Below are 25,763 nucleotides of genomic sequence, written 5' to 3'. Positions count from 1 at the left end.
GGCCTTACAGTGGCTCCGCTCCTATCTAGCGGGGAGACACCAAAGGGTGACCATGGGTCCGTTTTCCTCAGAAAATACCCCTGTGGACTTTGGAGTTCCACAGGGCTCCAGCATCAGCCCCATCCTGTTCAATATATATCTGCAACCGTTATTCTCTATCATCAAGGCATTCGGGGTGGAGCTGATTAACTATGCAGACGACACACAACTGGCCTTCTCCCTGGAAGGTAAACAGGCAGTCTCTCTGGAGCAGTTCCAAAGCTGCATGAGGCAGACTACGGACTGGCTACAGAGAAACTGCCTGCAATTCAACGGAGACAAAACCGAGTTGCTGTACTTTGCGCCAACAAGACGGACTCAACATCTACCAGTGGATTTTAGGCTTGCTCCGGATGCGGCCCCACTGGTTCCAGCGGGCACAGTACGGAATCTCTGGGTGCTATTCGATGATAACCTCCATTTGGACTCACAGGCAAATAAAACATCCAGCACCTGCTTTGGACTGCTGCGACTTTTACGTCGGATTCTTCCGTTGCTGCCTGCCGACTCTCGTAGCACGGTCGTTATGAGCACAATACTTAGCAGAATGGACTACTGTAACTCGCTGTATCTCGGAGCCCCCCAATACATTCTGCAGGGGCTACAGAGAGTACAGTCAGCCGCTGCTAAGCTGGCACTTGGCCGTAGGTTTGGCTCTTCCTCAACTCAGGCACTTAGAGACCTTCACTGGTTGCCTGTTAGAGAGAGGGTCCTCTTTAAGTCCCTCTGCCTGGTTCATAAGGCAATCCATGGAACAGGCCCGGTCCCACTCCAGGAGAGATTCTCAAGATACTCCCATGCAAGGCAGCTGCGGTCATCCAATGCCAGTTTGCTGGCCCAGCCCAGGTTCAAACGGGCAAGATTGGGGGGGAGGGCCTTTAGCGTGGTCGGACCCCGAAGCTGGAACGAGCTCCCACCTGAACTCAGACAGACGCAATCGTTGATGGAATTCAGAAGGAGCCTTAAGACCTGGCTCTTTCCAGTAGCATGATGCCCCCGACTCTGCCCCCCTCAGTATTAAAACATCTTGTTTGGTCAGGAGCGCCTGGATACCCGCAGGGTCACAGTTTCTTATGTGCTATATAAATATTTATACATTACATACATTACATACATTACACCTGTACTATTGGAGAGTAGTGTAGAGTCATACCCACTTCAAAAAAATAATCTAAGGAGACTTGAGTAGTATGTAGGAAATAGGCCTCAACCGGTTAGTGCTTTTATTATGTTCAAAGCATGCACGGGTCATGTTTGCTCCTGGTAGATTCTTGTTTCTGCTTATTGGTTAATGGCAGCTCGATTAACATGTTAGTATGCACGTCCTTCAGCAGTAGTTCGACTTCTTAAAACCGACATAGTGTCAACATGCACCAATCTTATGGCGTCTCCCCATTGTTACACATCTCGGTTGGCATTCACACAGCTGGCCCAATGTATTGATCAATTCACACCGCTGAAGGTTCCATGGGTTGTAGCTCATCATATATTAAAGAGTCTGACAGCTCCTATCTGGCTCTATCCTGTCCTCCGGAAGAGCTGCAGCTGTGGCTGGTAGCATTGCAGTAAAGGCTCTTTGCCACTGTCTGATAGATCTGAAAACTTCATTGTGAAGCAGCAAGCATTCCAGGGGTGCATATATGCACTGCCTACTAGATGAAATGCCGGATGGTATTTCAGCGTTTGAAAAACTTGAGTTAGTATAAGACCAAAAATGTCACTGTGCATTCAGCATGGGAAACAAAACTCTATTGGTCCATGAAAGACCAGGTTGTATGTAATGTTTTACATTCCATGCAGTGTACGATACGTGAACCATGGAGATCATACCATTTGGGACGCCAATATCATATCATAAACACTGCATGGCAGGCTGCTCCCGACACTTTAGGGGATGCATATGTGCATTACCAGCAGCACAATCTGAATCCTTTTCGATTAGATTTCTTTGAGGTATTAAGGTTTCTTCTTAATGCTGGTATTGTAAAATAACATTAATCAGAGGTATACGGTAGCTAGGTATGTTTACATACCCTTTGTTAATTTTGACTTAACGCATTTAAGTATTATCTAATACTCCTTTATGTCTATAATGCAATCTTGTTGTTCAGTAAATTGGTAAAGAAGAAAATATTTCACATTCAAATGTTATCATGTGTTTTCATGTTCTTCATTGTAATAAAAGATTCATTCTCATCTTGGTTGTTACAGACACGGTTTATCCATGACAGGTTTCTATGTCAGGGGAATGAAGACTTGCTGTCCCACCTTCCACTGTCCTACCTAGGAGTAACGGCTGATCTGGCTAAACAGGCTGTCCCACATACAGCAGGAAAGTCCCAACATTTTATGCACCATTACTTTGCTCCTGGCTTCTTTGGAGGTGTTCCCCCTTCGACAAAATGCACATTGAGACACAGTCCAAAGAGCCTGGTCTGGTCTGGTGGCCAGAATACTGGAATGCTGACTGGAACCAGTGACGCCACATCACGTACCAAGTCATTGAAGGATGGAGGTCCAGTTCGAATTTCCAGTGCGAGAATCAAAGCAGAATCTAGTGAGTACAGATCTTCCTTCGACATTGTGGGTGGAAATTCTTCATCTGTGAAAATAGCTTGGGGGCATAAGAATGTTGGTACAAAATAAATGCATGGAATGTATATAAAGAGATTGTAGTCTTTTTCCCTGTTCCTCAAAAGTTCAAGAGTAGGTCCTAGGCTAGGCATGGGCCATGAACATTCATACCTCATTGTAATGTGGGTCATTTCCCCAAAAGAGTGTAATGAGAATTTAGATACTGAGCACAATGTGAAGGCATACTTGCTGTGCTACATCACTAGAGCTTATCTAAATAAAATATCCTCTTGCGAACTGATTGGTAGAGGGAGGATATTTTGGACGCTAGTTTTTCTTGGATGTATTTTGTGCTTATATTCAGTTAAACCATTCATTATTTGATATGAAACGTTCACCCTCAGCCCTCTCTGTCCTCTCCTCTCCTTTCTTCTTAGTGCCATATACTTTCTCCTGTCCACTAGTGTGTCGAGAACTTGTTGGCAAAATAGGGCTGTCACCTTCCCTCAAATCTGATATTGTATTCCTATGGGTTCAGAGGGACCCATGAAGAATTTTAAACTCCATATTTATAATTAAATTATATTTTTTTTAAATCAATCAATCAGGATTTATAAAGCGCTGCAAATCACCCCTGAGGGTCTCAAGGCGCTGGAGTTGCTAGCTGCTTCACTATGCTCTGTTAATTCGAGCAGCCATGTAGGCAGTGAAAAAGGCAAAAGCAGGAGAAAGCATTCAGCAAAATGGGGGGTGAGGAAGGCAAAAGTAGGAGAAAGTCCCAAGAAATGGATCCGTATGTGGAATGAATGGAATGAATACAGAGGGACTATATGCAGCCCACCACTTTTACCGGCTCAATTGGACCCTACATTGTAACTGCGTTAATCACTTGTGACCAATTGTTCATGCGTGGTACTGATAAGTGTTTCATGCTCAAACAAGACACCTGATTGAATCGTCTTCTTGCCTTGTAATTGTGATTCCTACCCTCAATAAAAAGAATTAAAAAAAACAAAAAGTAGGAGAAAGTACTCAGAAAGACAGCAGAAGGGAGGAGAAAGCAGTAAAAATAATTAGGCGAAAGCAGGAGAAAGCACTCAGAAAAACAGGAAAGGATGCATAATGCAGTAAAAAATGAGGGCGAAGCAGGAGAAAATACTCAAAGAACTGGGGGAAAGGAAGGAGAAAGCAGTAGAAAACAAGGCAAAAGCAGGTGAAAGCACTCAGAGAGACAGGGAGGATGCAGAGCGGTGCAGCAGCACAGGAGAGCTGGGCCTGGTACCTGCTCAATGAAGTCACGCTGTGGCCTCCATTGACACGTTCAGGCAAGGCAGAAGCTCTGTTGCTTTAGCTAATGCAGCCTATGTTTCATTGGACCCTGCGATATTTTAAAACTATTTTAATCTTGTTAGTTTTTGATTTATGTGTCATATGTACTAATTTGCTACTATGCACTTAGTGTGGGATATTGATTGCTGCCTTCTATTTTGTTGCCACTCCCCGGTCCACCACGGGTGCTGTCCCGATTGTGTGGAGGGAGGAAAGGTAACTTCCGGGCTGAGGGAGGTTAGCGCTCCAGCACTCGCGCTCCCCCTCCATTTAACTGGATGCCCTGTCAGACGCGCAGCGGATGCGCGCAGTGGGTTCGCCGGCGGCGTGCCAAAGGCAAGCCCATCTGCGCCCGTCCGTGCCCGGTTGGGACCAGGGGCCACAACCCCTGTTTGTTCTCGGGTCGGACCCATCTCATATAGCCCTCACTTTCTCCATTCGCTCCGTACAGTCACTATTGAAGCCTGTCGGCACTCCGTAAATGCGCTGAATGGAGATGTGCAATGCCCTTACTGTGACTTTGCTCTTTCGCCCCCTACCAAAGTTTCAGAATGTTCTGATACTCCGTCTACTTTAAAGATGTTTTTACTTAATTGTAGATCCTTCTCTAAACCTTCCACGAAACTTGCAATGTTATTAGAAGATCTAAAACCCGTCGCCTATTTTTAACAGAGACTTGGCTCCATAATGAGTCAGACCCCACTCTTGTGCAAACCCTTCCTCCCGACTATTCTATAAACCGGATTGACCATAACATTGGTAGAGGAGGGGGTATAGCCATTATTTTTAAAAATATTTATTTCTGTCGTATCATTGCAGACCCCTTATTAGACTGTGAGAGCTTGGCTTTCTCCCTAGAGATCTCTTCAACTAGCACTTTCTCTGGCCTCCTAGTTTATCGCCATCCAGGTAGCGCTAGACAATTCCTCAATGCATTACCCACAGTAGTTGCAGATCTAGCCTTGGGACCAGCCAACTTCACTATACATGGTGACCTTAATGTACACCTAGATAACTCTTCTGATAAATTGGCTATAGAACGGATTGAGAATTTATCAGCACTCCAGCTCATGGAGAAAGTGTCGAAATCCACTCATTCCAAAGGTCACCTATTGGACCCAGTATTTAGTAACTGTAGCGAACGCACTATTGGACTCCCCATCCCCCTTCCCTGGACTGATCACTTCCTGATCCCGTTAACTTGGGAAATTCCCAGACCCGTTTGCTCCCCTAATATAATTCCGGTTCGTGAGCGAAATTGGTCAAAACTCCCAATTGATCAGTGGAACTCGGTCCTGGAAATTGATAGACCGACCCGTGAGTTAAATGTGAATCTGGTGAAAGCTAATAAGAAATTTAACTCTTGGATCCAAGGTTCCTTAGACATAGTACTTCCTAAGAAACCCGCCCATTCAACCAATAGGCTGAAAAGTGCACCGTGGTTTACTCAGAATCTGAGGGAATTTAAACAACGCTGCAGACGGCTTGAAAGGAGATGGAGACTGGATTATTCAGATCTCAGTAAAATAGAATACAGGGAATCTATCAGACGCTACAAATCTGAAATTAAAATTACCCAAGCTACCTATTACGAACAAAAAATTGAGTTAGCAGCAAACTCCCCTAAAGACATTTTTAAAATTGCTAGAACCCTTATTAATCTGCCTCATAAACCTCCTATGTCGGATGATGAGTTTGCTCATTGCAACAATCTGGCAGAGTTCTTTCAAAAGAAAATCCAAACTATCTATCAGGTTTTTTCGTCCTCTCAGTCCACCAATTCCATGACTACCCCTGCTAAGTCGATTGTAGGAACCCATACCCTACTAGAACAATTTCCTCTCCTTGATTCTGCCTCGCTGGGCTTAATTATGGCAGACATAAAATCGGGCTCTCCCATAGACCCTGCTCCCCCACAGGCCCTCACCTTAGTTGCAGATACTATTCGCCCTATAATTCTTGACCTGGTGAATTCCTCTATCTCCTCAGGTGTAGTACCTTTGGCGTGGAAATGCGCGATGGTTAAAGCCCTTTTGAAAAAACCTAATCTTGATCAGGCCAATCTGGCCAATTATCGCCCTTTCTCCCTCCTGCCGTGGGTGAGTAAGATTCTAGAGAGGCATGTAAACAATACTCTTGTAGCCTTTCTGGAAACTAATAATTTACTGCACCCCTCCCAGACCGGGTTTCGTCCCCAGCTTGGCACTGAGACTGCTCTCCTTGCAGTGACAGAGGAAGCAAGAAGGATTCTAGATCAAGGGGGCACTGCAGCTATTATCCTTCTTGACCTCAGCGCCGCATTCAATACTGTCAATCATACTACTCTACTTCTTAGACCCAAGAATTCGGGAGTGTCTGGTATGGCAATAGAGTGGCTGCAGTCTTTTCTCAGTGACCTCCCTTTTAGGGTTTTTGAGGGAGACGTAGTCTCCAACCAGTTCCCTCTCAGCTGTGGGGTTCCCCAGGGCTCTGCCCTGAGCCCCATGCTGTTTAATAAATATATGAGACCCTTGGCAGAGATTGTCCATCCATTTGGCATAAAAATCATCACCTATGCAGATGATACTCAGCCCGTTGTGGCACTTAACCATCCCGAGGGGTCATCTAGCACCCTAAGCTGCTGCCTAGAGGAGGTTGCCAAATGGATGGAACTCTCATGCCTTAAACGTAATGGGAACAAGACGGAGCCTATGCTCCTGGACAACTCCCCTGCCCTCAATCCAGCATCTCTTTGGCTAGACTGCCTAGGCCCGGCTCTGACCCCTAAAGATCAAATTAAGAGCCTTGGCATCTGGATTGACCACTCCCTCACGTTCAGTCATCAGGCAGCAAAGCTTTCTGCAACCTGCTTTGGGCTACTAAGGATGCTTCGTAAGGTTCTTCCCCTTCTTCCTTTCCACGCCAGAAGGATCATGGTCCAAGCTTTCATCCTTTCTCGCCTGGATTATGGAAATGCATTATATCTGGGATCTCTGGAGTATACCATCAACAAGCTCCAAATCATTTAGAACTGTGCCGCCGTAGACTTCTTCAGATTCCTCGCCGGCAGTCTGCTAAACAAGCACTAAAGAGCTTGCACTGGTTGCCGATCAGGGAAAGGATCCAGTTTAAGGCTATGGGTTTGGTCCATAAAGCCTTTTGGAAAGACGGCCCACCCATTCTCCAATCTCTGATCACTCCCTATCAACCGAAGAGAGACCTTCGGTCATCTGCCTCTTTTCTTGGTCTTCAACCCAGAATAAGGTGGGTCAGATGTGGTGGGCGATCCTTCTCATATAATGGTGCCATTGGTTGGAATGCTCTTCCACTTCAACTGCGGAAAGAGCCCAATCTTCTTTCATTTCGCAAGCTCTTAAAAACTTGGCTGTTTTAGCTCTGTATCTTCTTCCACTGTCCTTCGCCTGTATTAGTCCACAGCGCTGGGAGGCCTCCGGGTAGCCATTGCGCTTTATAAATGTCATTCCATTCCATTGAGTAGGTCCTGAGAGGAAGAAGGAGCACTGGGAGGCGGTGGCGGCAGGAAATTTGTTGGCAGTGGAAAATGATGTAAAAATAAGTAGAAGCAGTGAAACTTAAGGGAAAAGCAGGAGGGAGCACTCAAAAACAGGTGGAGAGGAAGGTGAAAGTAGTAAAAATGAGGCAAAAGTAGGAGAAAGCACTCAAAAAAACAGGGGAGAGGAAGGAGAAAGATGAAATAATGAGGCGAAAGCAGTCAAAAATGGGAAGAACAGAAGGAGATAGCAGTAAGAAACAAGGGGAAAGCAGGAGAAAGCAGTAAACACTAGGGAAAAGCAGTAGAAAACATTCAGAAAAACGGGAGGAGAGGAAGGAGAAAGCAGTAAAAAAGGAGGCAAAAGCAGGAGAAAGCACTCAGAAAAATGGGGGGAGAGGAAGGAGAAAGCAGTAATAATGAGGCAAAAGCAGTCAAAAACGGGGAGAACGGAAGGAGAAAGCAGTAAGAAACAAGGGGAAAGCAGGAGAAAGCAGTAAACACTAGGGAAAAGCAGGAGAAAACATTCAGAAAAACGGGAGGAGAGGAAGGAGAAAGCAGTAAAAAAGGAGGCAAAAGCAGGAGAAAGCACTCAGAAAAATGGGGGGAGAGGAAGGAGAAAGCAGTAATAATGAGGCAAAAGCAGTCAAAAACGGGGAGAACGGAAGGAGAAAGCAGTAAGAAACAAGCAAAAAGCAGGAGAAAGCAGTAAATACTAGGCAAAAGCAGGAGAAAGCACTCAGAAAAACAGGTGGAGAGTAAGGAGAAAGATTTAAAATGAGGCAAAAGCAGGAGAAAACAATCAGAAAAACAGGGGGAATGGAAGGAGAAAGTAGTCAAAATGAGGCAAATGCAGGATAAAGCTCTCAGAAAGACAAGAGGAAAGTAGAGGGGAAAGAAAGCAGTAAAAAACGAGGCAAAAGCCAGAGAAAGTAGTAACAAATGAGGCAAAAGCAGGAGAAAGCAATCAGAAAAATGGTGGAAAAGAAGGGGAAAGTAGTAAAAATTATGCAAAAGCAGGATAAAGCACTCAGAGGACAACAGGAAAGGACGGGGGAAAGGAAGTAGAAAGCAGTAAAAAAATTGGCAAAAGCAGGAGAAAGCACTTAGAAAAACGGGGGAAAGGAAGGAGAAAGTAGTAAAAATGAGACAAAAGCAGGAGAAAGCACTCAGAAAAACAGGAGGAGAGGAATGTGAAAACAGTAAAAAAAAAATACGCAAAAGCTGGAGAAAGCACTTGGAAAAACGGGCGGAAAGGAAGGAGAAAGTAGTAAAAATGAGGCAAAAGCAGGAGAAACCACTCAGAAAGACAGGAAGAAATGAAGGCAAAAGCAGTAAAAAACAAGGCGAAAGCAGGAGAAAGCATTTAGAAAAACAGGGGAGAGGAAAAAGAAAGCAGTAGAATGAGACAAAAGCAGGAGAAAGCAGGAGAAAGCACTCAGAGAGATGGGGAGAAAGCAGAGTGGTGCAGCAGTACGGGAGAGCTGGGCCTGAGGCCGTTAACAAGAAAACGACAATAACCAACAATGTATATTTTTTCTGTAAGTTGAAGCTCATGTGTAGAGGCTGCAATGGCATTAGGTGCAGACCTTTTAGGGTCACTAATGATTTACCAGTCCAGTGTCTTAGTTCTGTTTTGAAGTTCCATGAGATACACCATAAATACTCAGACGTAGAAGAGGTTGTTTAGAAATTTGACGATAATACTCATAATGCAGCCTAACAATTGCAGATAGGAAGCGTTCCCTTCTCCATCATGGGGATCTTCATCATCATTCATATCTGCTAAAATAGAGTTGCAAGCAGTGCCATCAAGGCAGGATGATGTAAAGGAGGAAAGACGCGAGACCTGATAGAACAGTGTGGCCTACCCGAGAGTCTGGTTTGGGAACCATATTTCTTAACAAAGCAGTAATTGCTTCTTTTCCTCTTGTAGATGCTGTAGATCGTGCTGTCAGTGGACAGTTTGCATTCTGATATAACCCATTTGGGTATAGATTGTTTAGAAACTGGATTCACCGTGATGAGAGTTTCACATGGGGTGAATAGTATTCTGATGAATACTTCTAACAACAGATTCCTTACTTTGTGACTATCCCCAGGTGCCAGACTGGATCAGGACATTTTAAAAGCAGTCCTCCTGGGCACAAGAAGGTGGCTCCGTGCGACTCTGCATCAATGTTGTTCCGCTCTGGAAGTGGCAAACAGAGCTGCATATAAGCACTACACATGAGCGCTGATATCAGTTCCTTTCTGTCTGCACTTTCAGACGCAGACCCGGAGTTCCATTCATATTTTCTTCACTTTTGGCTAGATTTGTTTCTCTCTCTACTTTTTTTTCCAGAGTGCAAGGTATGTCACGCCAAAGACAAAAGGGTGCAAGCCCTGTAGGTTCTGTTGGATACAGATGTCTGTGACAGATCCCCATTAGGTGTACCTCTTGTGCCTGGATTCGTCACACAACTGTAAGGCTTGCAACAACTGTTCCCAAATGAACCCGAAAACCATACGAGATTGAGAGGCAAAGCTCTACTTGGCTAAGCAACAGAAGGCCCCACAAATGTTCTGCTCCAATTCAAAGTCGCGAGTGTAGACCCACTCCTGGTCCCAAAGACATACCAGAGGCCGATCTTCTTTGAGGTTGTAATCTTTGGTTAACTCGAAGAGAAAGCATAAGAAGTGCAAGAAGGGCTCTGCCTCTTTCTGCCAGTCTTTGTAGAAGTTGCAAGAGCATCACATTGACTCCCGATATCAGTCCCAATCTGAGGAGCGTGCCCATGTCTTGTCCCAGTGCACCCCGAATTTCTAGTTCATTAGATGTCCTTGCAGCAAGTCGAAACCTTTCGTTAGACTATGCTGTTCATCTTTGGCTCTATCCCAGTTCCCTCTGGCAGGCATACAGGCTTAATAGATCTTTGTGGTCATCCAGTTGGATCTCTGCCAGCGGGTTCTTCCTCTGGAATCTCTTTCCAGGTTCTGTACCGGCATTGTGCATCAAACCAGCCCCTCATTCATCGATTCCAGCACAGACGCCTCTGGCACCGAAGGAGAACTTATAACTGATTGTCTCAATCCTAGCTGGTGTTGACTCAACTTCAACCGAGGATGCACTCAGAATTTGAATTGCTGCACCTTATTGTAAACCCATCAGACTCGGACACGATCCCATTATCATGTGGCTATGCAAATACTTTGAACCAACATTTTGGCTCGGACTCTGAACAGAACAAGCGTTCTGGAGATGACAGTGGAGAGGGTGGAAAGGCCTTGCCACTTCTTAAGATTCAGATGGCTAGAATATGGACTTGCAAGAGGACAGTGGGCTAGACACCTCACCTGTTACTGGACTAGTTACCCTCCACCCCCTGACAACCAACAGAGGAGAGTGTTAATTCTCTCCTGCTCAAAGTTCTGATGAAGATCAGGAATGACCGGGCCCAAATCACCCTAGAGGCAACAGATTGAGCTAGGAGAGGGTGGTACCCTGAATGTTTGGGCCTGATCATCTGTCCTCCCATCATGCTTCCACTATGGAAGCACCTCCAATCTCCGCAATAGAGAAAAGTCTTACACCCAAGCCTGTACCATCTCTGTGTTGAGCTTGAACACCGGCATTTGAGTTTCTATGATCTCCCTCCCAAAGCTGTTGATGTCATCCTTGCAGTGAAGCATCCTCCCAAATAATCTATATATGCAGGGTTGCTGTAACAAGTTTGTGCAATGGTATGGTACCCGACGATTTGAGCCAATGCAGTCAAAATTGTCAGATGAGTTGTTTTGTTTTTGGCCCTGCAAGGCCTTGCTCTGGGCACAGTTACGGTTACCTATCAGCTCTATTGGCCTTTCTACCATTGCCTGACCAGCCATTATTGTTCAAATCACCAGTTGTGATGCATTTTATAAAAGGTTTGCAGTGTACTTTGCGCCCAGCATCTTTTGTGATGTCACAGTGGTACGTGAAATTTAGTCCACACTTTTCTCATGTGCACACCTTTTGAGCCCATGCTCAGTTGCTCATTACATCTGCTCGCCTTGAATACAGTCCTGGTGGCAATAACATCTGCATCATGAGTGAGTGAACTTCAGGCTCTACTGGTTCACCCTCCTTAAACCTCCTTTTTCCTGGATAAGCAGGTGCTCAAGACCAGAGCAGGGTTTCTACCGAAGGTGGTGATGCCTTTGCACGCCGGTCAAGCCGTTGCGCTCCCGGCCTACTTTGCTCTGCCTCATCTCTTGAAAGAGGAAGAGAGACTCTGGTTGGACCCCAAGAGAGCCCTCAATTCTCACATTGAGTAGATGATCACTGGGGTTTTCACAGGTGATAAAATGCAAGGTTGTGCATGAGGACCATCTCCTGACCGACTCTACAAAAATCTGCTACATGCTGGCTAAGAAGCAGTCTCCAGAAGGTCTCAGAGCTCACTCCACCAGACTGAAGACTGCTACCACTGCAGTGGCATGCGAAAGGCCTGTCTTCGATATCTGTCTGGCAAATGGGGCATCAGTGCACACGTTCACAAAGCACTACTGCCATTGGGACTTGTTGAAGGGTGACCAGTCCATGCCTGTCTCGTTGTTTCCAACCTTTTGTTCCAAGCTTTTAATGGTGGGTGCACAATTTCTATCATCTTAGGAGATACCCTCTCTACCTGTCCCATTTGCATCCCACAGTCACAACCACTGTTCAGAGTATGAGGAGGAACCTGCGTGGGGACCTCTTCATCACTTCTTTGTGGGGAAAATTATATTTGTTGTCCATATAAAGGTGCGTGAGCTGAGAGTAACCTTTCTGAGTCTGAAGCCTACTCCTCCAAACCTTGGATCCAAAACTTGGAGCATAACAAAGATAAAGAAACAAAAAACGAATAAAATAAGAGCACTTGAGCAGTGCTTTAAATGGAAATATAAAAGTGCAGGTACTCACTTTTAGAGTACCTGTTTGCTCCTGAGAAGTGCTGGTACTCTCCTACTAAATGCATTGCAGCACTGCTGGAAAGTGCAGGTGCTCTCCCTTTCAAATTAAAGTAGCGCAGGTACTTGGTACCGGACAGTACCTGCCCATTTAAAGCACTGCACTTAAGTAAACGACTTCAGTGGTTTACTAAGTCAGTATTTTTCTATTATAATTTTGGCAGAGAACCAATGCGAGAGTGGGATTGAATAACTATAACATGAAACATGTAGATAAGTTATATTGAGCTTTGGTCAATGTCCTGCTGTCGATAGGGTTGTATCTTGGATACAAAGTGAAAGAGGATGATCCGCAGATTTCACAGTGAACCTAATTAAAATGTATTTGATTTAAAGGAGAAAAATCGAGGGCCTGATTTAGGTGTGGGAATATCAGGTGCCATAATTAACACCTCCAGCAAGTACCTTGGCACCTCAATCAGGATATTATGAGTCAAACCACCCGGAATGGGGAAGAATTCGGTGGTATTGGGTCAAATGCTGCATGTGTATCCATATTCCAGGCCAAATAATAGGCCGTTTTCCACTCCCGTATATATACTCCATTGAGCAAATAGTAAAACGGAGCGGAAGGAGCCTTATGGGTGGCGGGTCTCTTATCAATCAATCAATCACTGCATTTGTAAAGCGCGCTACATACCCGAGGGGGTCTCAAGGCGCTGGGGGGTGGGGGGGTGCTACTGGTCGAAGAGCCAGGTCTTGAGAAGTCTTCTGAAGGCCAGCAGGTCCTGGGTCTGTCGTAGGATGGTGGGGAGAGTGTTCCAGGTCTTGGCGGCGAGGTAGGAGGAGGATCCGCCGGCGGCGGTAGCTTTCCAGATGCGGGGGACTGTGGCGAGGGCGAGGTTGGCTGAGCGGAGGTTTCGGGTGGGGGTGTGGAAGCTGAGTCGTTTGTTGAGGTAGGTGGGTCCAGTGTTGTGCAGTGCTTTGTGTGCGTGGATGAGGAGCTTGAAGGTGATCTTTTTGTTGACGGGGAGGCAGTGCAGGCCTCTCAGGTGGAGTGTGATGTGGCTGCGGCGGGGGACGTCGAGGATGAGTCGGGCCGAGGCGTTCTGGATGCGTTGGAGTCTTCTCAGGAGCTTGTTTGTAGTTCCTGAGTAGAGGGCGTTCCCGTAGTCGAGTCTGTTGGTGATGAGGGCCTGGGTGACGGTTTTTCTCGTGTCGAGGGGGATCCATTTGAAGATCCTGTGGAGCATACGGAGGGTGTTGAAGCAGGACGCAGAGACGGCGTTGACTTGCCTGGTCATGGAAAGAGTGGAGTAGAGGATGACCCCCAGGTTGCGTGCGTGGTCCGTGGGTTCCGGGGCTGTGCCTAGCGATGTGGGCCACCAAGAGTCGTCCCAGGCTGATGGGGTGGGTCCGAGAATGAGGACCTCCGTCTTGTCTGAGTTCAGCTTCAGTCTGCTGTCCTTCATCCAGTCGGCAACGGCCTTCATTCCTCTGTGGAGGTTAGCTTTGGCGGTGTGGGGATCTTCGGTGAGGGATATGATCAGCTGGGTGTCGTCGGCGTAGGAGATGATGTTGAGGTTGTGTTGTCGTGCGACGTGGGCGAGGGGAGCCATGTAGCTATTGAACAGCGTTGGGCTGAGGGAGGATCCCTGTGGGACGCCGCAGATGATCTCGGTGGTTTTGGAGAGGAAGGGTGAGAGGCGGACGCTCTGGGTTCTGCCGGAGAGGAAGGATGTGGTCCAGGCCAGGGCCTTCTCTTGGTTACCAGCGTCATGGTGGCGTGCTGATAGGGTGCGGTGGCAGACCGTGTCAAAGGCTGGCGATAGGTCCAGGAGGATGAGGGTGGCTGTTTCTCCTTTGTCCATCAGGGTCCGGATGTTGTCAGTGGCGGCGATGAGGGCGGTCTCGGTGCTGTGGTTGCTGCGAAAAACAGATTGGGAAGGGTCCAGGATGTTGTTAGCTTCGAGGTAGCGGGTCAGCTGTTTGTTGACAATCTTCTCGGTCACTTTTGCCAGGAAAGGGAGCAGGGAGATAGGCCGGAAGTTCTTGAGGTCCTTGGGGTCCGCCTTGGGCTTTTTCAGAAGGGCGTTGATCTCGGCGTGCTTCCAGCTTTCTGGGAAGGTTGCTGTTTCGAAGGAACAGTTGATTGTTTTCCGGAGGTGGGGCGTGATGGTTGTGCTGGCTTTGTTGAAGACGTTGTGAGGGCAGGGGTCCGCTGGGGATCCGGAGTGGATGGAGTTCATGGTTTTGATGGTGTCTTCGATGCTGACGCTGGACCAGACGGTCAGGCGATTGGTGCGAGTGGTAAGTCGCAGGGGTGGTGGACTCAGTGGCGGGTGCGGGGGGGTCGGAGTTGAAGCTGTCGTGGATGTCGGTGATCTTGCGGTGGAGGAAGGTGGCCATGGAGTCGCACAGGTCTTGAGATGGCGGTATGTCGTTGGTGTTGAAGCTGGGGTTGGAGAGTTCTTTCTCGATGCTGAAGAGCTCTTTGGTGTTGTGTGCGTTGTTGTCTAGGCGGTCCTTGAAGGCGGTCTTCTTGGCGGTCCTGATGAGTTGGTGGTGTCTGCGGGTGGCGCTCTTGAGCGCTGTGTGGTTGTCTGGTGTTCGGTTCTTCTCCAGCTTCCAACAGGTGTGCTTGGAGATCTGGAGGTCCTCGGTAAACCAGGTGGCTTTCTTGTTGGTGTGGTTGGTTGTAGAGGTCTTGAGAGGGGCGAGGGTGTTGGCGCAGTCGTTGATCCACTGTGTGAGGTTGGTCGCGGCGGTGTCTGGGTCGGTGGGGTCGGTGGGTGGTCTCAGGGCGAGGGCGGTAGTCAGTTGGTCCTTGGTGACCTTGCCCCAGCAGCGGCGTGGTAGCTGTTGGGTGATGTGGTGTGTGGTGGGTTTTCTGAAGGTGAAGTGGACGCATCTGTGGTCGGTCCAGTGTGGTTCGGTGGTGTGGTTGAAGGAGACGTGGGGGCTTGCGGAGAAGATGGGGTCGAGCGTGTGTCCAGTGGCGTGAGTAGGTGTCGTTACGAGCTGTTTGAGTCCGAGGTTGGCGAGGTTGGCGATCAGGGCGGTGGAGTTGGCGTCGTTGTTGTTCTCGATGTGGAAGTTCAGGTCCCCGAGGAGGATGTAGTCCGTGGAAGCGAGGGCGTGGGTGCTGATGAGGTTGGCGATGGTGAGGGTGTCGTCGGTGTTTGTTGAGATTTTGATGGAGTCTTTGTGGATGATGGCGATTCCTCCTCCCACTCCGTTGGTGCGGTCTCTGCGGGAGATCTTGTAGCCCTGTGGGATGGCTATGGCGATGTCTGGTGCTGAGGTGGCGTTGGAGTCTAGGAGGTCCCAGAGTTCAATGGCGTGCTTGCGAGCAGAGCGGGTGTTGAGGAGGATGCAGCGGAGGTGGTTGGGTTCTCTGGCTGGTGGTGTGGAGGGTTGGATGCTGGTGAATCTGCAGTTCCGGCAGGTGAAAGGCCCCTGGGTGCGTTTCGGGGTGGCCCGGTAGCAGGGGTGGTCTCGTCTGGTGTTGAGTGCGTGGAGGGTGGGTGTGGTGAGCGCTTCTGAGAACAGCTGAGGCTGTTAGCAGATAGGGGTTATGCAGTGTTCTATGCTCCCCATGCCATACGAGGAGATGAGATGAAGGCCGTTCTGTTCTTGTGCTTCCATGTGATTTTCCCGGGTTAATTACAGAACCCTGTAAAATTGGGTATCTCTCGCAGGCATAGATACCTCCACCACCAACTTGTTATCGTTCCCTTCACTTGAAGGATATCATCCAGAATACCCCTGAAATGTTGACTCGCTTGTGGTGAGCTGCGAAACCTCAATCCACAATAGAATTTTTATAGTGTACAGGCTTTGAATGTTACTGTTCTTGGTTGCCTTTATTAAATTGCCTTTCAAGTTATTTTACTACAAACATAAAAAAAAAGCACAAAGCATTTGCAATCTTTTTTTTTTAACAGTGACAATTTTTATTGAGTCTATCTAGAGAGTCTGCATTACTATATACAGTATTCAAGTCCCAATACAGTATCTATTCTTAATACAATTCAGCTCCTTTTAAAAAACTCAAAACCAACAAAACTAAAGCATAGTTAATGCCCAACTTTTCTCCCACCTTCTGAGACCACCCACTCGAAATATTGCTGTTTTGCACAACTCCACATGTAAAATCTCTAGACCCTCCATAGCAGCAGGAAGGATATATAAGAACTGATATCCCATTGTCTGCCGTAGCCCATTCACTACTGGTGGGTCCAATTATTCCCATTTCTCAGCCAGTTTTATCCACTTGATATTAGGCTGTCAGTAACTGTTATCCATTCAGGCTCAGCGGGAGAGATACAGACAGCTAAGACGACTAGGCACCAAAGTGTTTTAAAAGTCATTTTCTTGTCTATTACGTTGTTAGTTCATTTCTCCATGGCTATAAGGTCCCATAGGCTTGTATGCTAGCGTGTTAATGGAGAAGGAGAAGCTTTTTCACAATGTGAGGCCACTGTGATTTTATCTGCTCCTATGCAGTTCCACAAGATCTTTTTCCCTACACTGGTCTGGTACCTCAAAACAAGTGATGTCACTCCTAACAGTCCTGTAAGAATTTTGTGATTGAAAGAATAGCCTAGATTTGCCTTGAGTGCCTCAAGCACCTCAGTCCAAAAGTGGGATACACAGGAAAAGTCCCATCAAATATATCTCATATTACCTGTTGCGTCACAGACTACATCATTTGGAGCTGGTGTGGAGGTAAAGCATGTGGAGTTTAGCTGGATAACAGTACTAATCTAGGAGTAGTTTATAGTGTGCATCTCTGCCTAAAATGCTATGTACAGTTTGGTGTAGATCTCTCCAAATATAGAGGCATTGGGTATCTGTAAGGGGAACACTGGCTAGGTCTTACCATCTTCTTCAATGTCGGTTAAGGTCATAGGGGGTAACCACTTGTAAGAGTGCTTGTAGTTGTGTGATTATGCTCCTTTAAAAAAAAAATATTTATCTTTTTATTGAAAACAAGCTCGTCTTACAGCATATTATCAAGAGAGATCTCATTTTTGCAAAGTGGTTATACATTACATTCTGTGTCATCAGGACATGAAATACAGCTTGAATCACTCGTGTGTTACACATCACAATTCCGGTTGGGCTACCCCATCCCCCCTGCACAGTTCATCCGTGGGAGGGACACAGATTCCGCCTCTATACATGTATCTTTTTCAGTGATCCTGGATCTGTCCATAGCCCTCTCCCATCCCCCTACGATTGTGTGTGCCCACCCCCACCTCTGGGCAATGTTTCATTTGCTGAGGACCAGCCCCAGGAAGACCCAGGCTTGTTCAGTACGGGTTATATCAGTGGCCTACCATACATTGAGTAAGCAGAGCTAGGGGATGCTGGCAATCCCTTTCCCAAACACCTCCTTCAGCCCGGATAATATTCCACCCAAGTAGGATTTAGCAGGCACACCTAGAGCGTATGGTAAAACCTTCCATTTTGGATACGAGTATTGAGAGTTGTTATAAATATGATATGAAGGGTGGCCAATATATGACTTTTCTCCTTGAGGTTCTGAAACATACGATACTACGCCAATCCATTGATCTTTTGAATGAACGAGCAGCTTAACAACTCTCAATACTCATTTAGGAGCCTTGAAAAAGTCACAGATATGACGAAACACGTGCTGGCTGTTTTCGTGTTTTCTTCATCAAGCACTGGACTATAATTACTCCATTGTGATGTTTTACACTTTGTATGTATCACTTTTGTGAAAAAATGTCAAGTCTTTGTATATTTCTTTATATACTTGTGCAATCTTGAAACCAACCTAAGTAAACCAATGAAATAAATCAGCAAATGTTTTTGAGAAACAAAATTTTCTTTATTTCCTATGTTTAGAGTATTTGTAAAATGTTCCAGTTTTGATTCCATAAATATTACTAACTAAGCCATCATAACACTGTGAGTGCCGGGGTATATCTAGTTTTGTCAGCTATAACACAAGTGACCCTTGTCACCTGTGTATCCACACCCAAGGTAGTGGGGTGCTCATTTTACCCTGAGTGGCACCAATACTATTTTTCTTAGATTGTTTGACTATACTGACACTTTCCTTCCCACCTATATATTGTTGCTGGTATTGATGTGCGACCTTTCTTTCCACCACTACCTCCAACCTGTTTTGAATCTTCAATTGTTCACTGCCTTCTGCTGGCGAGGCCAGAGAGTCAAGGCCGCTGGGTCCCTGGACCCTGCAGCTGCTGTACCGGGCCCGAGGCCGGTTGAGTCCGTGCAGCGTGCTCTTGATCCGCTGTGATCAGCGCTGCCGTGTATGTGTCGCAGTGCAGTTAGTGTCTGCTGCCCCCTTGCCTGTAATCTATTTCAACGCTGTCTCTTTGCCTCTGTATTTTGCTTGGTCCCAGCCTGATTGCGGCGTGGAGCCGTCTGTGAATCACTGCCTTCCGCGGGCTAGGCCAGAGACTTGGATCCGCCAGGTCCCCACCCACTGCAACCCTTGTACCGGGCATGGGGTCGGTCGAGCCTGTTTCTCACTCTCCGGTTCCACTGCAAACAGCGCTGCCTGAGAGCTCGGCCGCCCCGCAGGTTAGATAACAGGGTCCCACCTGGGATCGTGCCTGACCTGCACCGATGATGTCCCCCAGAGTGTCTGCAGTTCGCCTGTAACTCAGCAGACCCAGACCCGGCCCACCCCATCTGTCCGGCTGCACTGCTCAAGCGGGCCCGCCCCTCGGTGATGGCCGTTCTCACGCACCGCAGCTGCGGTCACTCGTTGCTGGCTTCACTGCTGCAACTTGCACTCTTTTCGCTAGTGAGGCCACTGCTTCTTACGGTTATTTGTCCCTGGGCCTCTACTCTTCGGGTGCAACACGCGTCGCTCCCAGGCCTCACTGCTTGCCGATGTTCCGGTGCGAACAGCCGTTCCCCTGCACCGAAGCTCCACACCATTCAATTAGGGTGTGTGCAGGAGGATTCAAGCACTGTTCAGATTAGTTTCAGCTCTTTCAAACGGATTAATGTGCGGATGATATAGGATGCTGACTGTGGTGCACCGGAGCCGCGTTAGAGTGCGGCCATCTTCCTTGGCGTTTGACCACGCCCGATGATTATGCTCCTTGAGCCCGTTGCTTGGTGCACCCATTTCCAAAATAGGGTAAAGTCTGCAGTTGATGCTTTCTTCAGTCCCGGCTGTAGTTACAATTCTGTATAGTGGAATCTTTTCTTTTTGTGTATATGAATGTTTTTCTTCCAGTAATCAAATCAAATCAAATCAAATGTATTAATGCATAGTTAATTATAACCATCGCATAGATAGATGCCATCTTACAAAATCATAGAACATCTGTCATGCATTTAAAATTAATTGGTCATATGTTTAAAATTAATGTAGACTTGTACAATAAAATATGTAGTTCTCTTCCAGGGTCTCCTCATCAATAGTCATAAGCAGTGAATAGTCACGCCCACATGCAGGTGTCCCGGAGCACTTTAAAATGTATACATATTTCTAGCAAACTCTGTACCATAGCACCTTAGATGTATGTTTGCAGCCTAAAAGGAGGGTAAAAATGGCCAGATTTCATTGAATTTTCATTTTGGAAAGAAGCCAATTGCATTGAAGTGTGTCACTATAAAAAGTATACAAACCTTTTTTAAAGGAAAAGAGAATATGAAGCATTGTTATCAAATAGACTGCAATGCAAAGCATTGTAGAAAAAATTGTACTGTGCCTTTAAGAACCTCACAGTACCCCCTCAGTTCCCTTTTCCGGCTGCTGCAAACAGCATCATGGGGCGCAGAGCTTTGCCTTTTTTATTGGGAAAAATATGTTGGCAAACCTTTTTGTTAGTCAGTTTTTTCTGTTAAAAATGCATTTACTTTTTGTGAAGTGTCCTGCCTGTGGGGAAAAAAGAAGGCATAGTCAGACCCCTACAAGCTCTGCATTATGTGACGTCCTGAGGATCACATCCCTGTTTCCTGTATCCATTACCAATCCTTTGAAGGACAGATAGAAAATCAGATGATTTGGGTTGTAGCAAAGGAAGGAAGAACATGCTGCCAGATCTTTTAGAAGCCATGGAGAAGGTCAGCATTTTACTAGAGCTTTTTCCCGCTCCAAGGACTCCAGAGACAGATCCAAGGAGACAAAACATCCGTGGAAGAGACATCACTCCCATTCAATGACCATTCAATGTTGAAAAGCATGATGTCGAGGAGCACTGTGTCGAAGACTGGGCAGATACCAATTTTCTCGCCGTCAGCAGGTATGACGTCGAGACACTCAATGGCGAAAGAACCCCAATGCACAGCATCAAAAACACTGTCCATGTCAAAACTACCTCTGGGGATGTCGAGACTGCCTCCGGCGACGATGACACCACCTCAATAGACCTCGAGTCCACTCCCGTTAATATCAAAGCCACCTCAGTCAACATTGAGATCATCTCCATAAACGCTGAAGCCAATTTCATTGATGACAAGACTACTAACTTGGAAGTCAAAGCCACCACAGCCGTCAAAAGTGACATCTAGGGCAAAATGTTTATCACCATCTGTGCATCTATCTCAAGATGGTTATAGGAGCTTTGTTCAGACAGACTCCAGGTTCTGAATTCTCCCAAACATAGTCTTCATCACATCATAAACTGGAAAAAATGCTTTCTGGTACATCTTCAGCAGGGGGAGGAAAGCCACCTAAGTTCTCTCCAGATTCAGTAACATCGCCTAGGCTGTTGCCTAGAATCTCCCCGGCATCTTCTTCTGTTCTCACAAGAACACAGATCCATCCGCAATTGACTCATAAACATTGTTCAAGATCTAATAGCAGACATAGATCTTGAAAAAGCTCTGGCGAAAGATGCTAGTAATCTCACTCTAGATCAAGAAAATCTAGTACAGGATGTCGCAGGAGCTCCTGATCTTAACACAGAACACGGTCTCCTCCATAGACAATGACCACGAGATCTTTAATCAGAAATTATTATCTGACTCTCTCTGATACACCTCCAGCAAGGGTATCTCCAGTTGATGATTTATTAACTTTTCATGAGGTGTTAGTAAAAGGTGCAGTTAAGTTGAACATTACTATTCCCTTTCCTACTACATCTGCATCAGTCATCTTTGAGACATTACATTAAATATTATCATGAAGACCTCTTCTCCCTCTGGGTCTTCTTGAGCCTGCAATGCAGATATTCTTGACACATGCATTTAAAAGGTCGGCACCATCTAGGCTCTCGAAGAATTATAAGCTTCCTGACCAAGATCCTCTCTTTCTCAGGGCAGATCCACCACCAGATTTGGTAATTGTGGTTGCAGCCAGGTAGTCACACATAGTAACACCATCATTTTCCATACCACCGAATAAGGAGAGCAAAATGGACCCTCTGGGAAGAAAAGTGTGTGGAACATCAGCTTCTACAATGAAACAGCGAGTCCCAATGCCTTTTTTTGGAGGTATGATCAATCTCTTTGGGACTCCCTACAAAGATTTACATATGAATTCCTTAAGAAAGACAGACGACATTTTCAGGAGGTCATTACTGAGGGAATGAGCTCATGCGGATGATGAAATGTCATGGATGAAAAGTGAATTGGACACATTAAAAACTGTTGGCCTAGAAATAAAAAAAATATTTAGAAGGAGGTGCATGCTCCATGACAGGCGTTACTATCCTCAGAGGGTTTAAACCCCTCACTTGCTGCACCATCAGCAACAATACTAGCAAAAAAAGTCACACCATCAATGCAGATCCTCCAGAACAAGAGGTAATCAACATCAGTAATATGAAGCAGGAAAGACTCCTACTAAACAATGAGTCACGTCTTGCCCCAGATCTGTCAGTCATTACGGTGGAAGAAAGTATTGTAACACACTTTTCAAAGTGGCTGCTAATAACTCTAGACAGTTGGGTCTTGAATATCATTCCGACAGTTCTGGTTAAATATTTCCAGTCCAAAACCAGAATGATCATGATTGCATCGGAATGGCCTCATCTGTTGTGGATCGCAGACCTTCTTCGCCTGTTTCTTCACATAAGAGATTTCCATGCAGACAGGATCTCCTGTAGAAATATGAGGGCCAGATCCTGCACTCTAACCTTTCATCACTGAACTTAGCGGCATGTCTCCTAAGTTCCTTCAATATGGACATCTAGGTCTTTCACAAGAGTGCATAAACATTCCACAAGAAGCTAAATGACCTTCCACAAGAAACTCTACAACTTTAAATGGAAAAGATTTTGCATCTGGTGCATTTAGACCACACCACCCTGGACTCCCCCAGTTTTCCAATTCTCAGAAATGTACAGGACTGTAAATGTTCCATCTGAGTCTATCCACAACTGAAGCACAAATTCATACCGGTTGGTTTTGGAACTACCAGTAATAATAGGGTCAAAATAACAGTATCTGACCATTGAACCCATCATTTAGTGTTAGTGAGCCGTAAATCCGCACCAACATAAAAGTTATGACCTTTGTGACGGAGAGATTGGGCAAGCTCCCATGCGTTCTCACTAACTCAGAAGGACAACCTACAGGATTTATTGCAGAGTCTCAGGCTGTACACATAACCAGTAGAGATCCTGCACAACATGTACATTTTGATGCCATACCAAGCTCTTAGCTAGGGGTCCTGAGGGTCCATTCAGGCAGCACCTTGGGGCTAATCGCCCCCCCTCCCCAGAGAAGAGAAAACATGAATGTATAATATGCGACCCCTGGGGTGGCTGACCGCCCCACTTCTAAAATAATATCTCTATTGTCTAGTGGTGCCTGCTCATGGGTCTTGGTGCATCCACTATCCACAAGCAGGGATCAATTTGAATAAAGGCACTTCTGGAAAGGCTATGCTCTTCCCCTTTCCAGCAATGCTTCTCTCATATTTGAAAAGGCAGCCTGCAAGGGGGAAAAAACCCAGAGGCACAGAGAGCCTCCTTACCTGCTCCTCTTCGTGCTGTCCTGGGGGATGAGTGAAGGCAGTGCGCCTTGGGGAGGGGCAGGGGTTAACGTGGAAGCAATTCCGCTTCCACCCTCACTGAAGCCATGCGGGTGAGCCTCCCGTCAGAGAACCGAGCTTCCCCTGCATCTCCCCAGGAGGACGACCCGTAAACATCCTATGCACTGTGGAAGTAGTGCAGATGTCAATGAGTCGTCTTCAGCATCAAAGTGATTACATTCCTCTGGTGTTACTTTCTTTGTGCTTCCATGCTTCAGCTTAAAATTTCTGATAACAGGCCGCACCTGCCCACTTTGGTTGCCCTCAAGTCATTTGGTCATTAAGGGGTATTGGGGGCTCCTTTTGTGGCACTTAAGGGTTGTGCAGAAAAGGATTTCATCCATCCGGTGAAGCCAGCAATGAGTCCTTACAGTGAAAAACTGTTTTAATTCCTCCATTCTTAACAGATCTGATATCATGAGGCAGTGTCACCTGTGCCATGCAGAGAAAAGTGGATTGACTTGTGTGGATATGGTTATGTAGTCAAATGACTTGGATTTTTTAGGCTGTACTTCTGTATCTGAAGTGAGGTAGCTGTTGGTGTGCTTAGGTAGGAATTTAACGGGTTGTCGCATTTTGGTACCAAATGAGATCCCATAACGCTGGCCTGTAATGACTCTATCCAAATGAAGCTATTGCATTGCTTATGTGACTCTCTAGCCCTCCAATCTTCATTCACCCTTCATTTTGAGCTACTCTATGATAAGTCTTGAGGTTAGGCAGCGCTTGGCCTCCTTTTTCTGTAGGCTGGCACATGGTGTTCTGTGATACTCTGGGCTGGCCCCTACCTCAGATAAACTTGAGATTTGCTTCTTTAAAAACTCCAAAAAAGCTTATAGAATAACAATTGGGAGGGGCTGAAAACGTCACAGTATTATTTTTTTTTTTTTCGAGTATTGGCATTTTGATTTAATGTATGTTGCACATCCACAAAATTCTAACTAACTGCCAAATATGTAGTTCCCCCTTCAGGGAGTCTAGGACAGCAGGAAAATTAGCTTCATATAAATCGTCAAGCTTGTGGGTAATGTGAATTCCCAAATATTTGATCAAGTTGGGGGTCCAGTGGAATAACAGTAAGCCTTTAAGAGCCTCAAGTTCCATTCATGGGTGTATTGAGTTAAGGATTTCAGATTTAGACATGTTTATTTTGAAACCTGAAACCGCTTCATATTCTATCAGAAGGTTGTGGAGACGAGGGGACAACATCCCAGGGTTAGTGAGCGCAAGCAGAACACCATCTGCAAACCACATCACTTTGTGTATGGCTTGGCCCTGGCGAATGCCCCTGCATAGGGACAATGGGCGAGAATGTTCTCCACTCTGTGCTGTTAGTAAGGTTGGATTTCGATAGCTAGCCAGCACCATTGCTATACATTTGGGTTTCAATACGATCTGTTGCAGAAAGCCCAAATCCGCCCAATTTAAGGTTTTTATGGCTTTAAAAGTTACTAAGATTCAAGTGTAGGCCTTCACAGTAGTTAGTTGTTTTTTCCCTAATAGTCCCTTCACTATCAGAAACCTTCCTTCTCTATCGTGTTTGATATCCTTCACTGCAAATGGAAAGGGCCTATGTGGAGAGAGAGCTACTCTATTACTTTTCGTCGCTCCAGAGGAATAAGAAGCATTGGGGTGGTGCATATTACGACATTCAAATTGTCCACTATCGTTTTTAACCAAGAATTGACATACACAGCAAAGGGAATAAAACAGTGCGCTTTTAAAGTACCCAGCCCAGCAAGCGGCATCAATGGAGAACTACAATTGCAGGTACATATCCATACATTACATGCCTGTACTATTTTTATTTTGTTATTGCGCAAAAGCAGGGGTTTCATGACCCATGAATGATGTCATAGCTGTGAATAAAGTCTAATACTAGCAGAAATGATCATTCATCTTGAGAATGTTTCATTTCAATTAGGGGGGGGCTACTAATACCAGTTATCAGTCTACTTCACTCATTACTTGCCAGCTAACTAGACTCTAAGCATGAAATGTCTATAAATATTATTTTGAAATTGTGTTTATGTATGTGTGTGATTAAGTGTATGTCGTATGTAGCTCACTCCCACCACACTCAAGTTCTGGGATAGTTCCCACAGGAGTGGGGTAGACTATGTTACGCCAGAGTTCCGCTAGTGGGGGGGCCATGAGATGGAGGTGACGTGGTGGTCCTCCGTGCTATGGGTCTTGCGATGTTGCTTGGACGAATATTGACTGCTGCGGGAATGTGGGCGGATGATGGGGATGGCTTTAAGCCTCTGGGTGTGGGCCCTTGGTCCGAGATTCTCCTGTTTGTGGTCGGATGGATGGGGATGATGGGTTGGTAAATGTAGATCTGATGTCTGATGCCTTGCTTCTATGGTACTTATCATCTAGGAGACTAAAGTGTCGTGATGTATCTTTCCATTGGATATC

At 46.1% G+C, this 25,763-nt stretch overlaps 1 protein-coding gene across 1 annotated transcript in view; it reads left to right on the top strand.

Annotated features, from left to right (window-relative positions):
* Positions 1-25,763, top strand: part of TTLL13 (tubulin tyrosine ligase like 13) — a 433,768-nt gene that overhangs the window by 367,282 nt on the left and 40,723 nt on the right. Inside the window, 1 exon segment of the mRNA XM_085644394.1 lies at positions 2,251-2,596. Coding sequence (XP_085500520.1) covers positions 2,251-2,596 — 346 coding nt within the window.

This window comes from Triturus cristatus, chromosome 3_1, assembly GCF_964204655.1.
Source record: "Triturus cristatus chromosome 3_1, aTriCri1.1, whole genome shotgun sequence".
NCBI classification, from domain to species: Eukaryota; Metazoa; Chordata; class Amphibia; order Caudata; family Salamandridae; genus Triturus; species Triturus cristatus.
The sequence above is the reverse complement of the archived record's forward strand: the minus strand, read 5'-3'. Positions and strand labels throughout refer to the sequence as shown.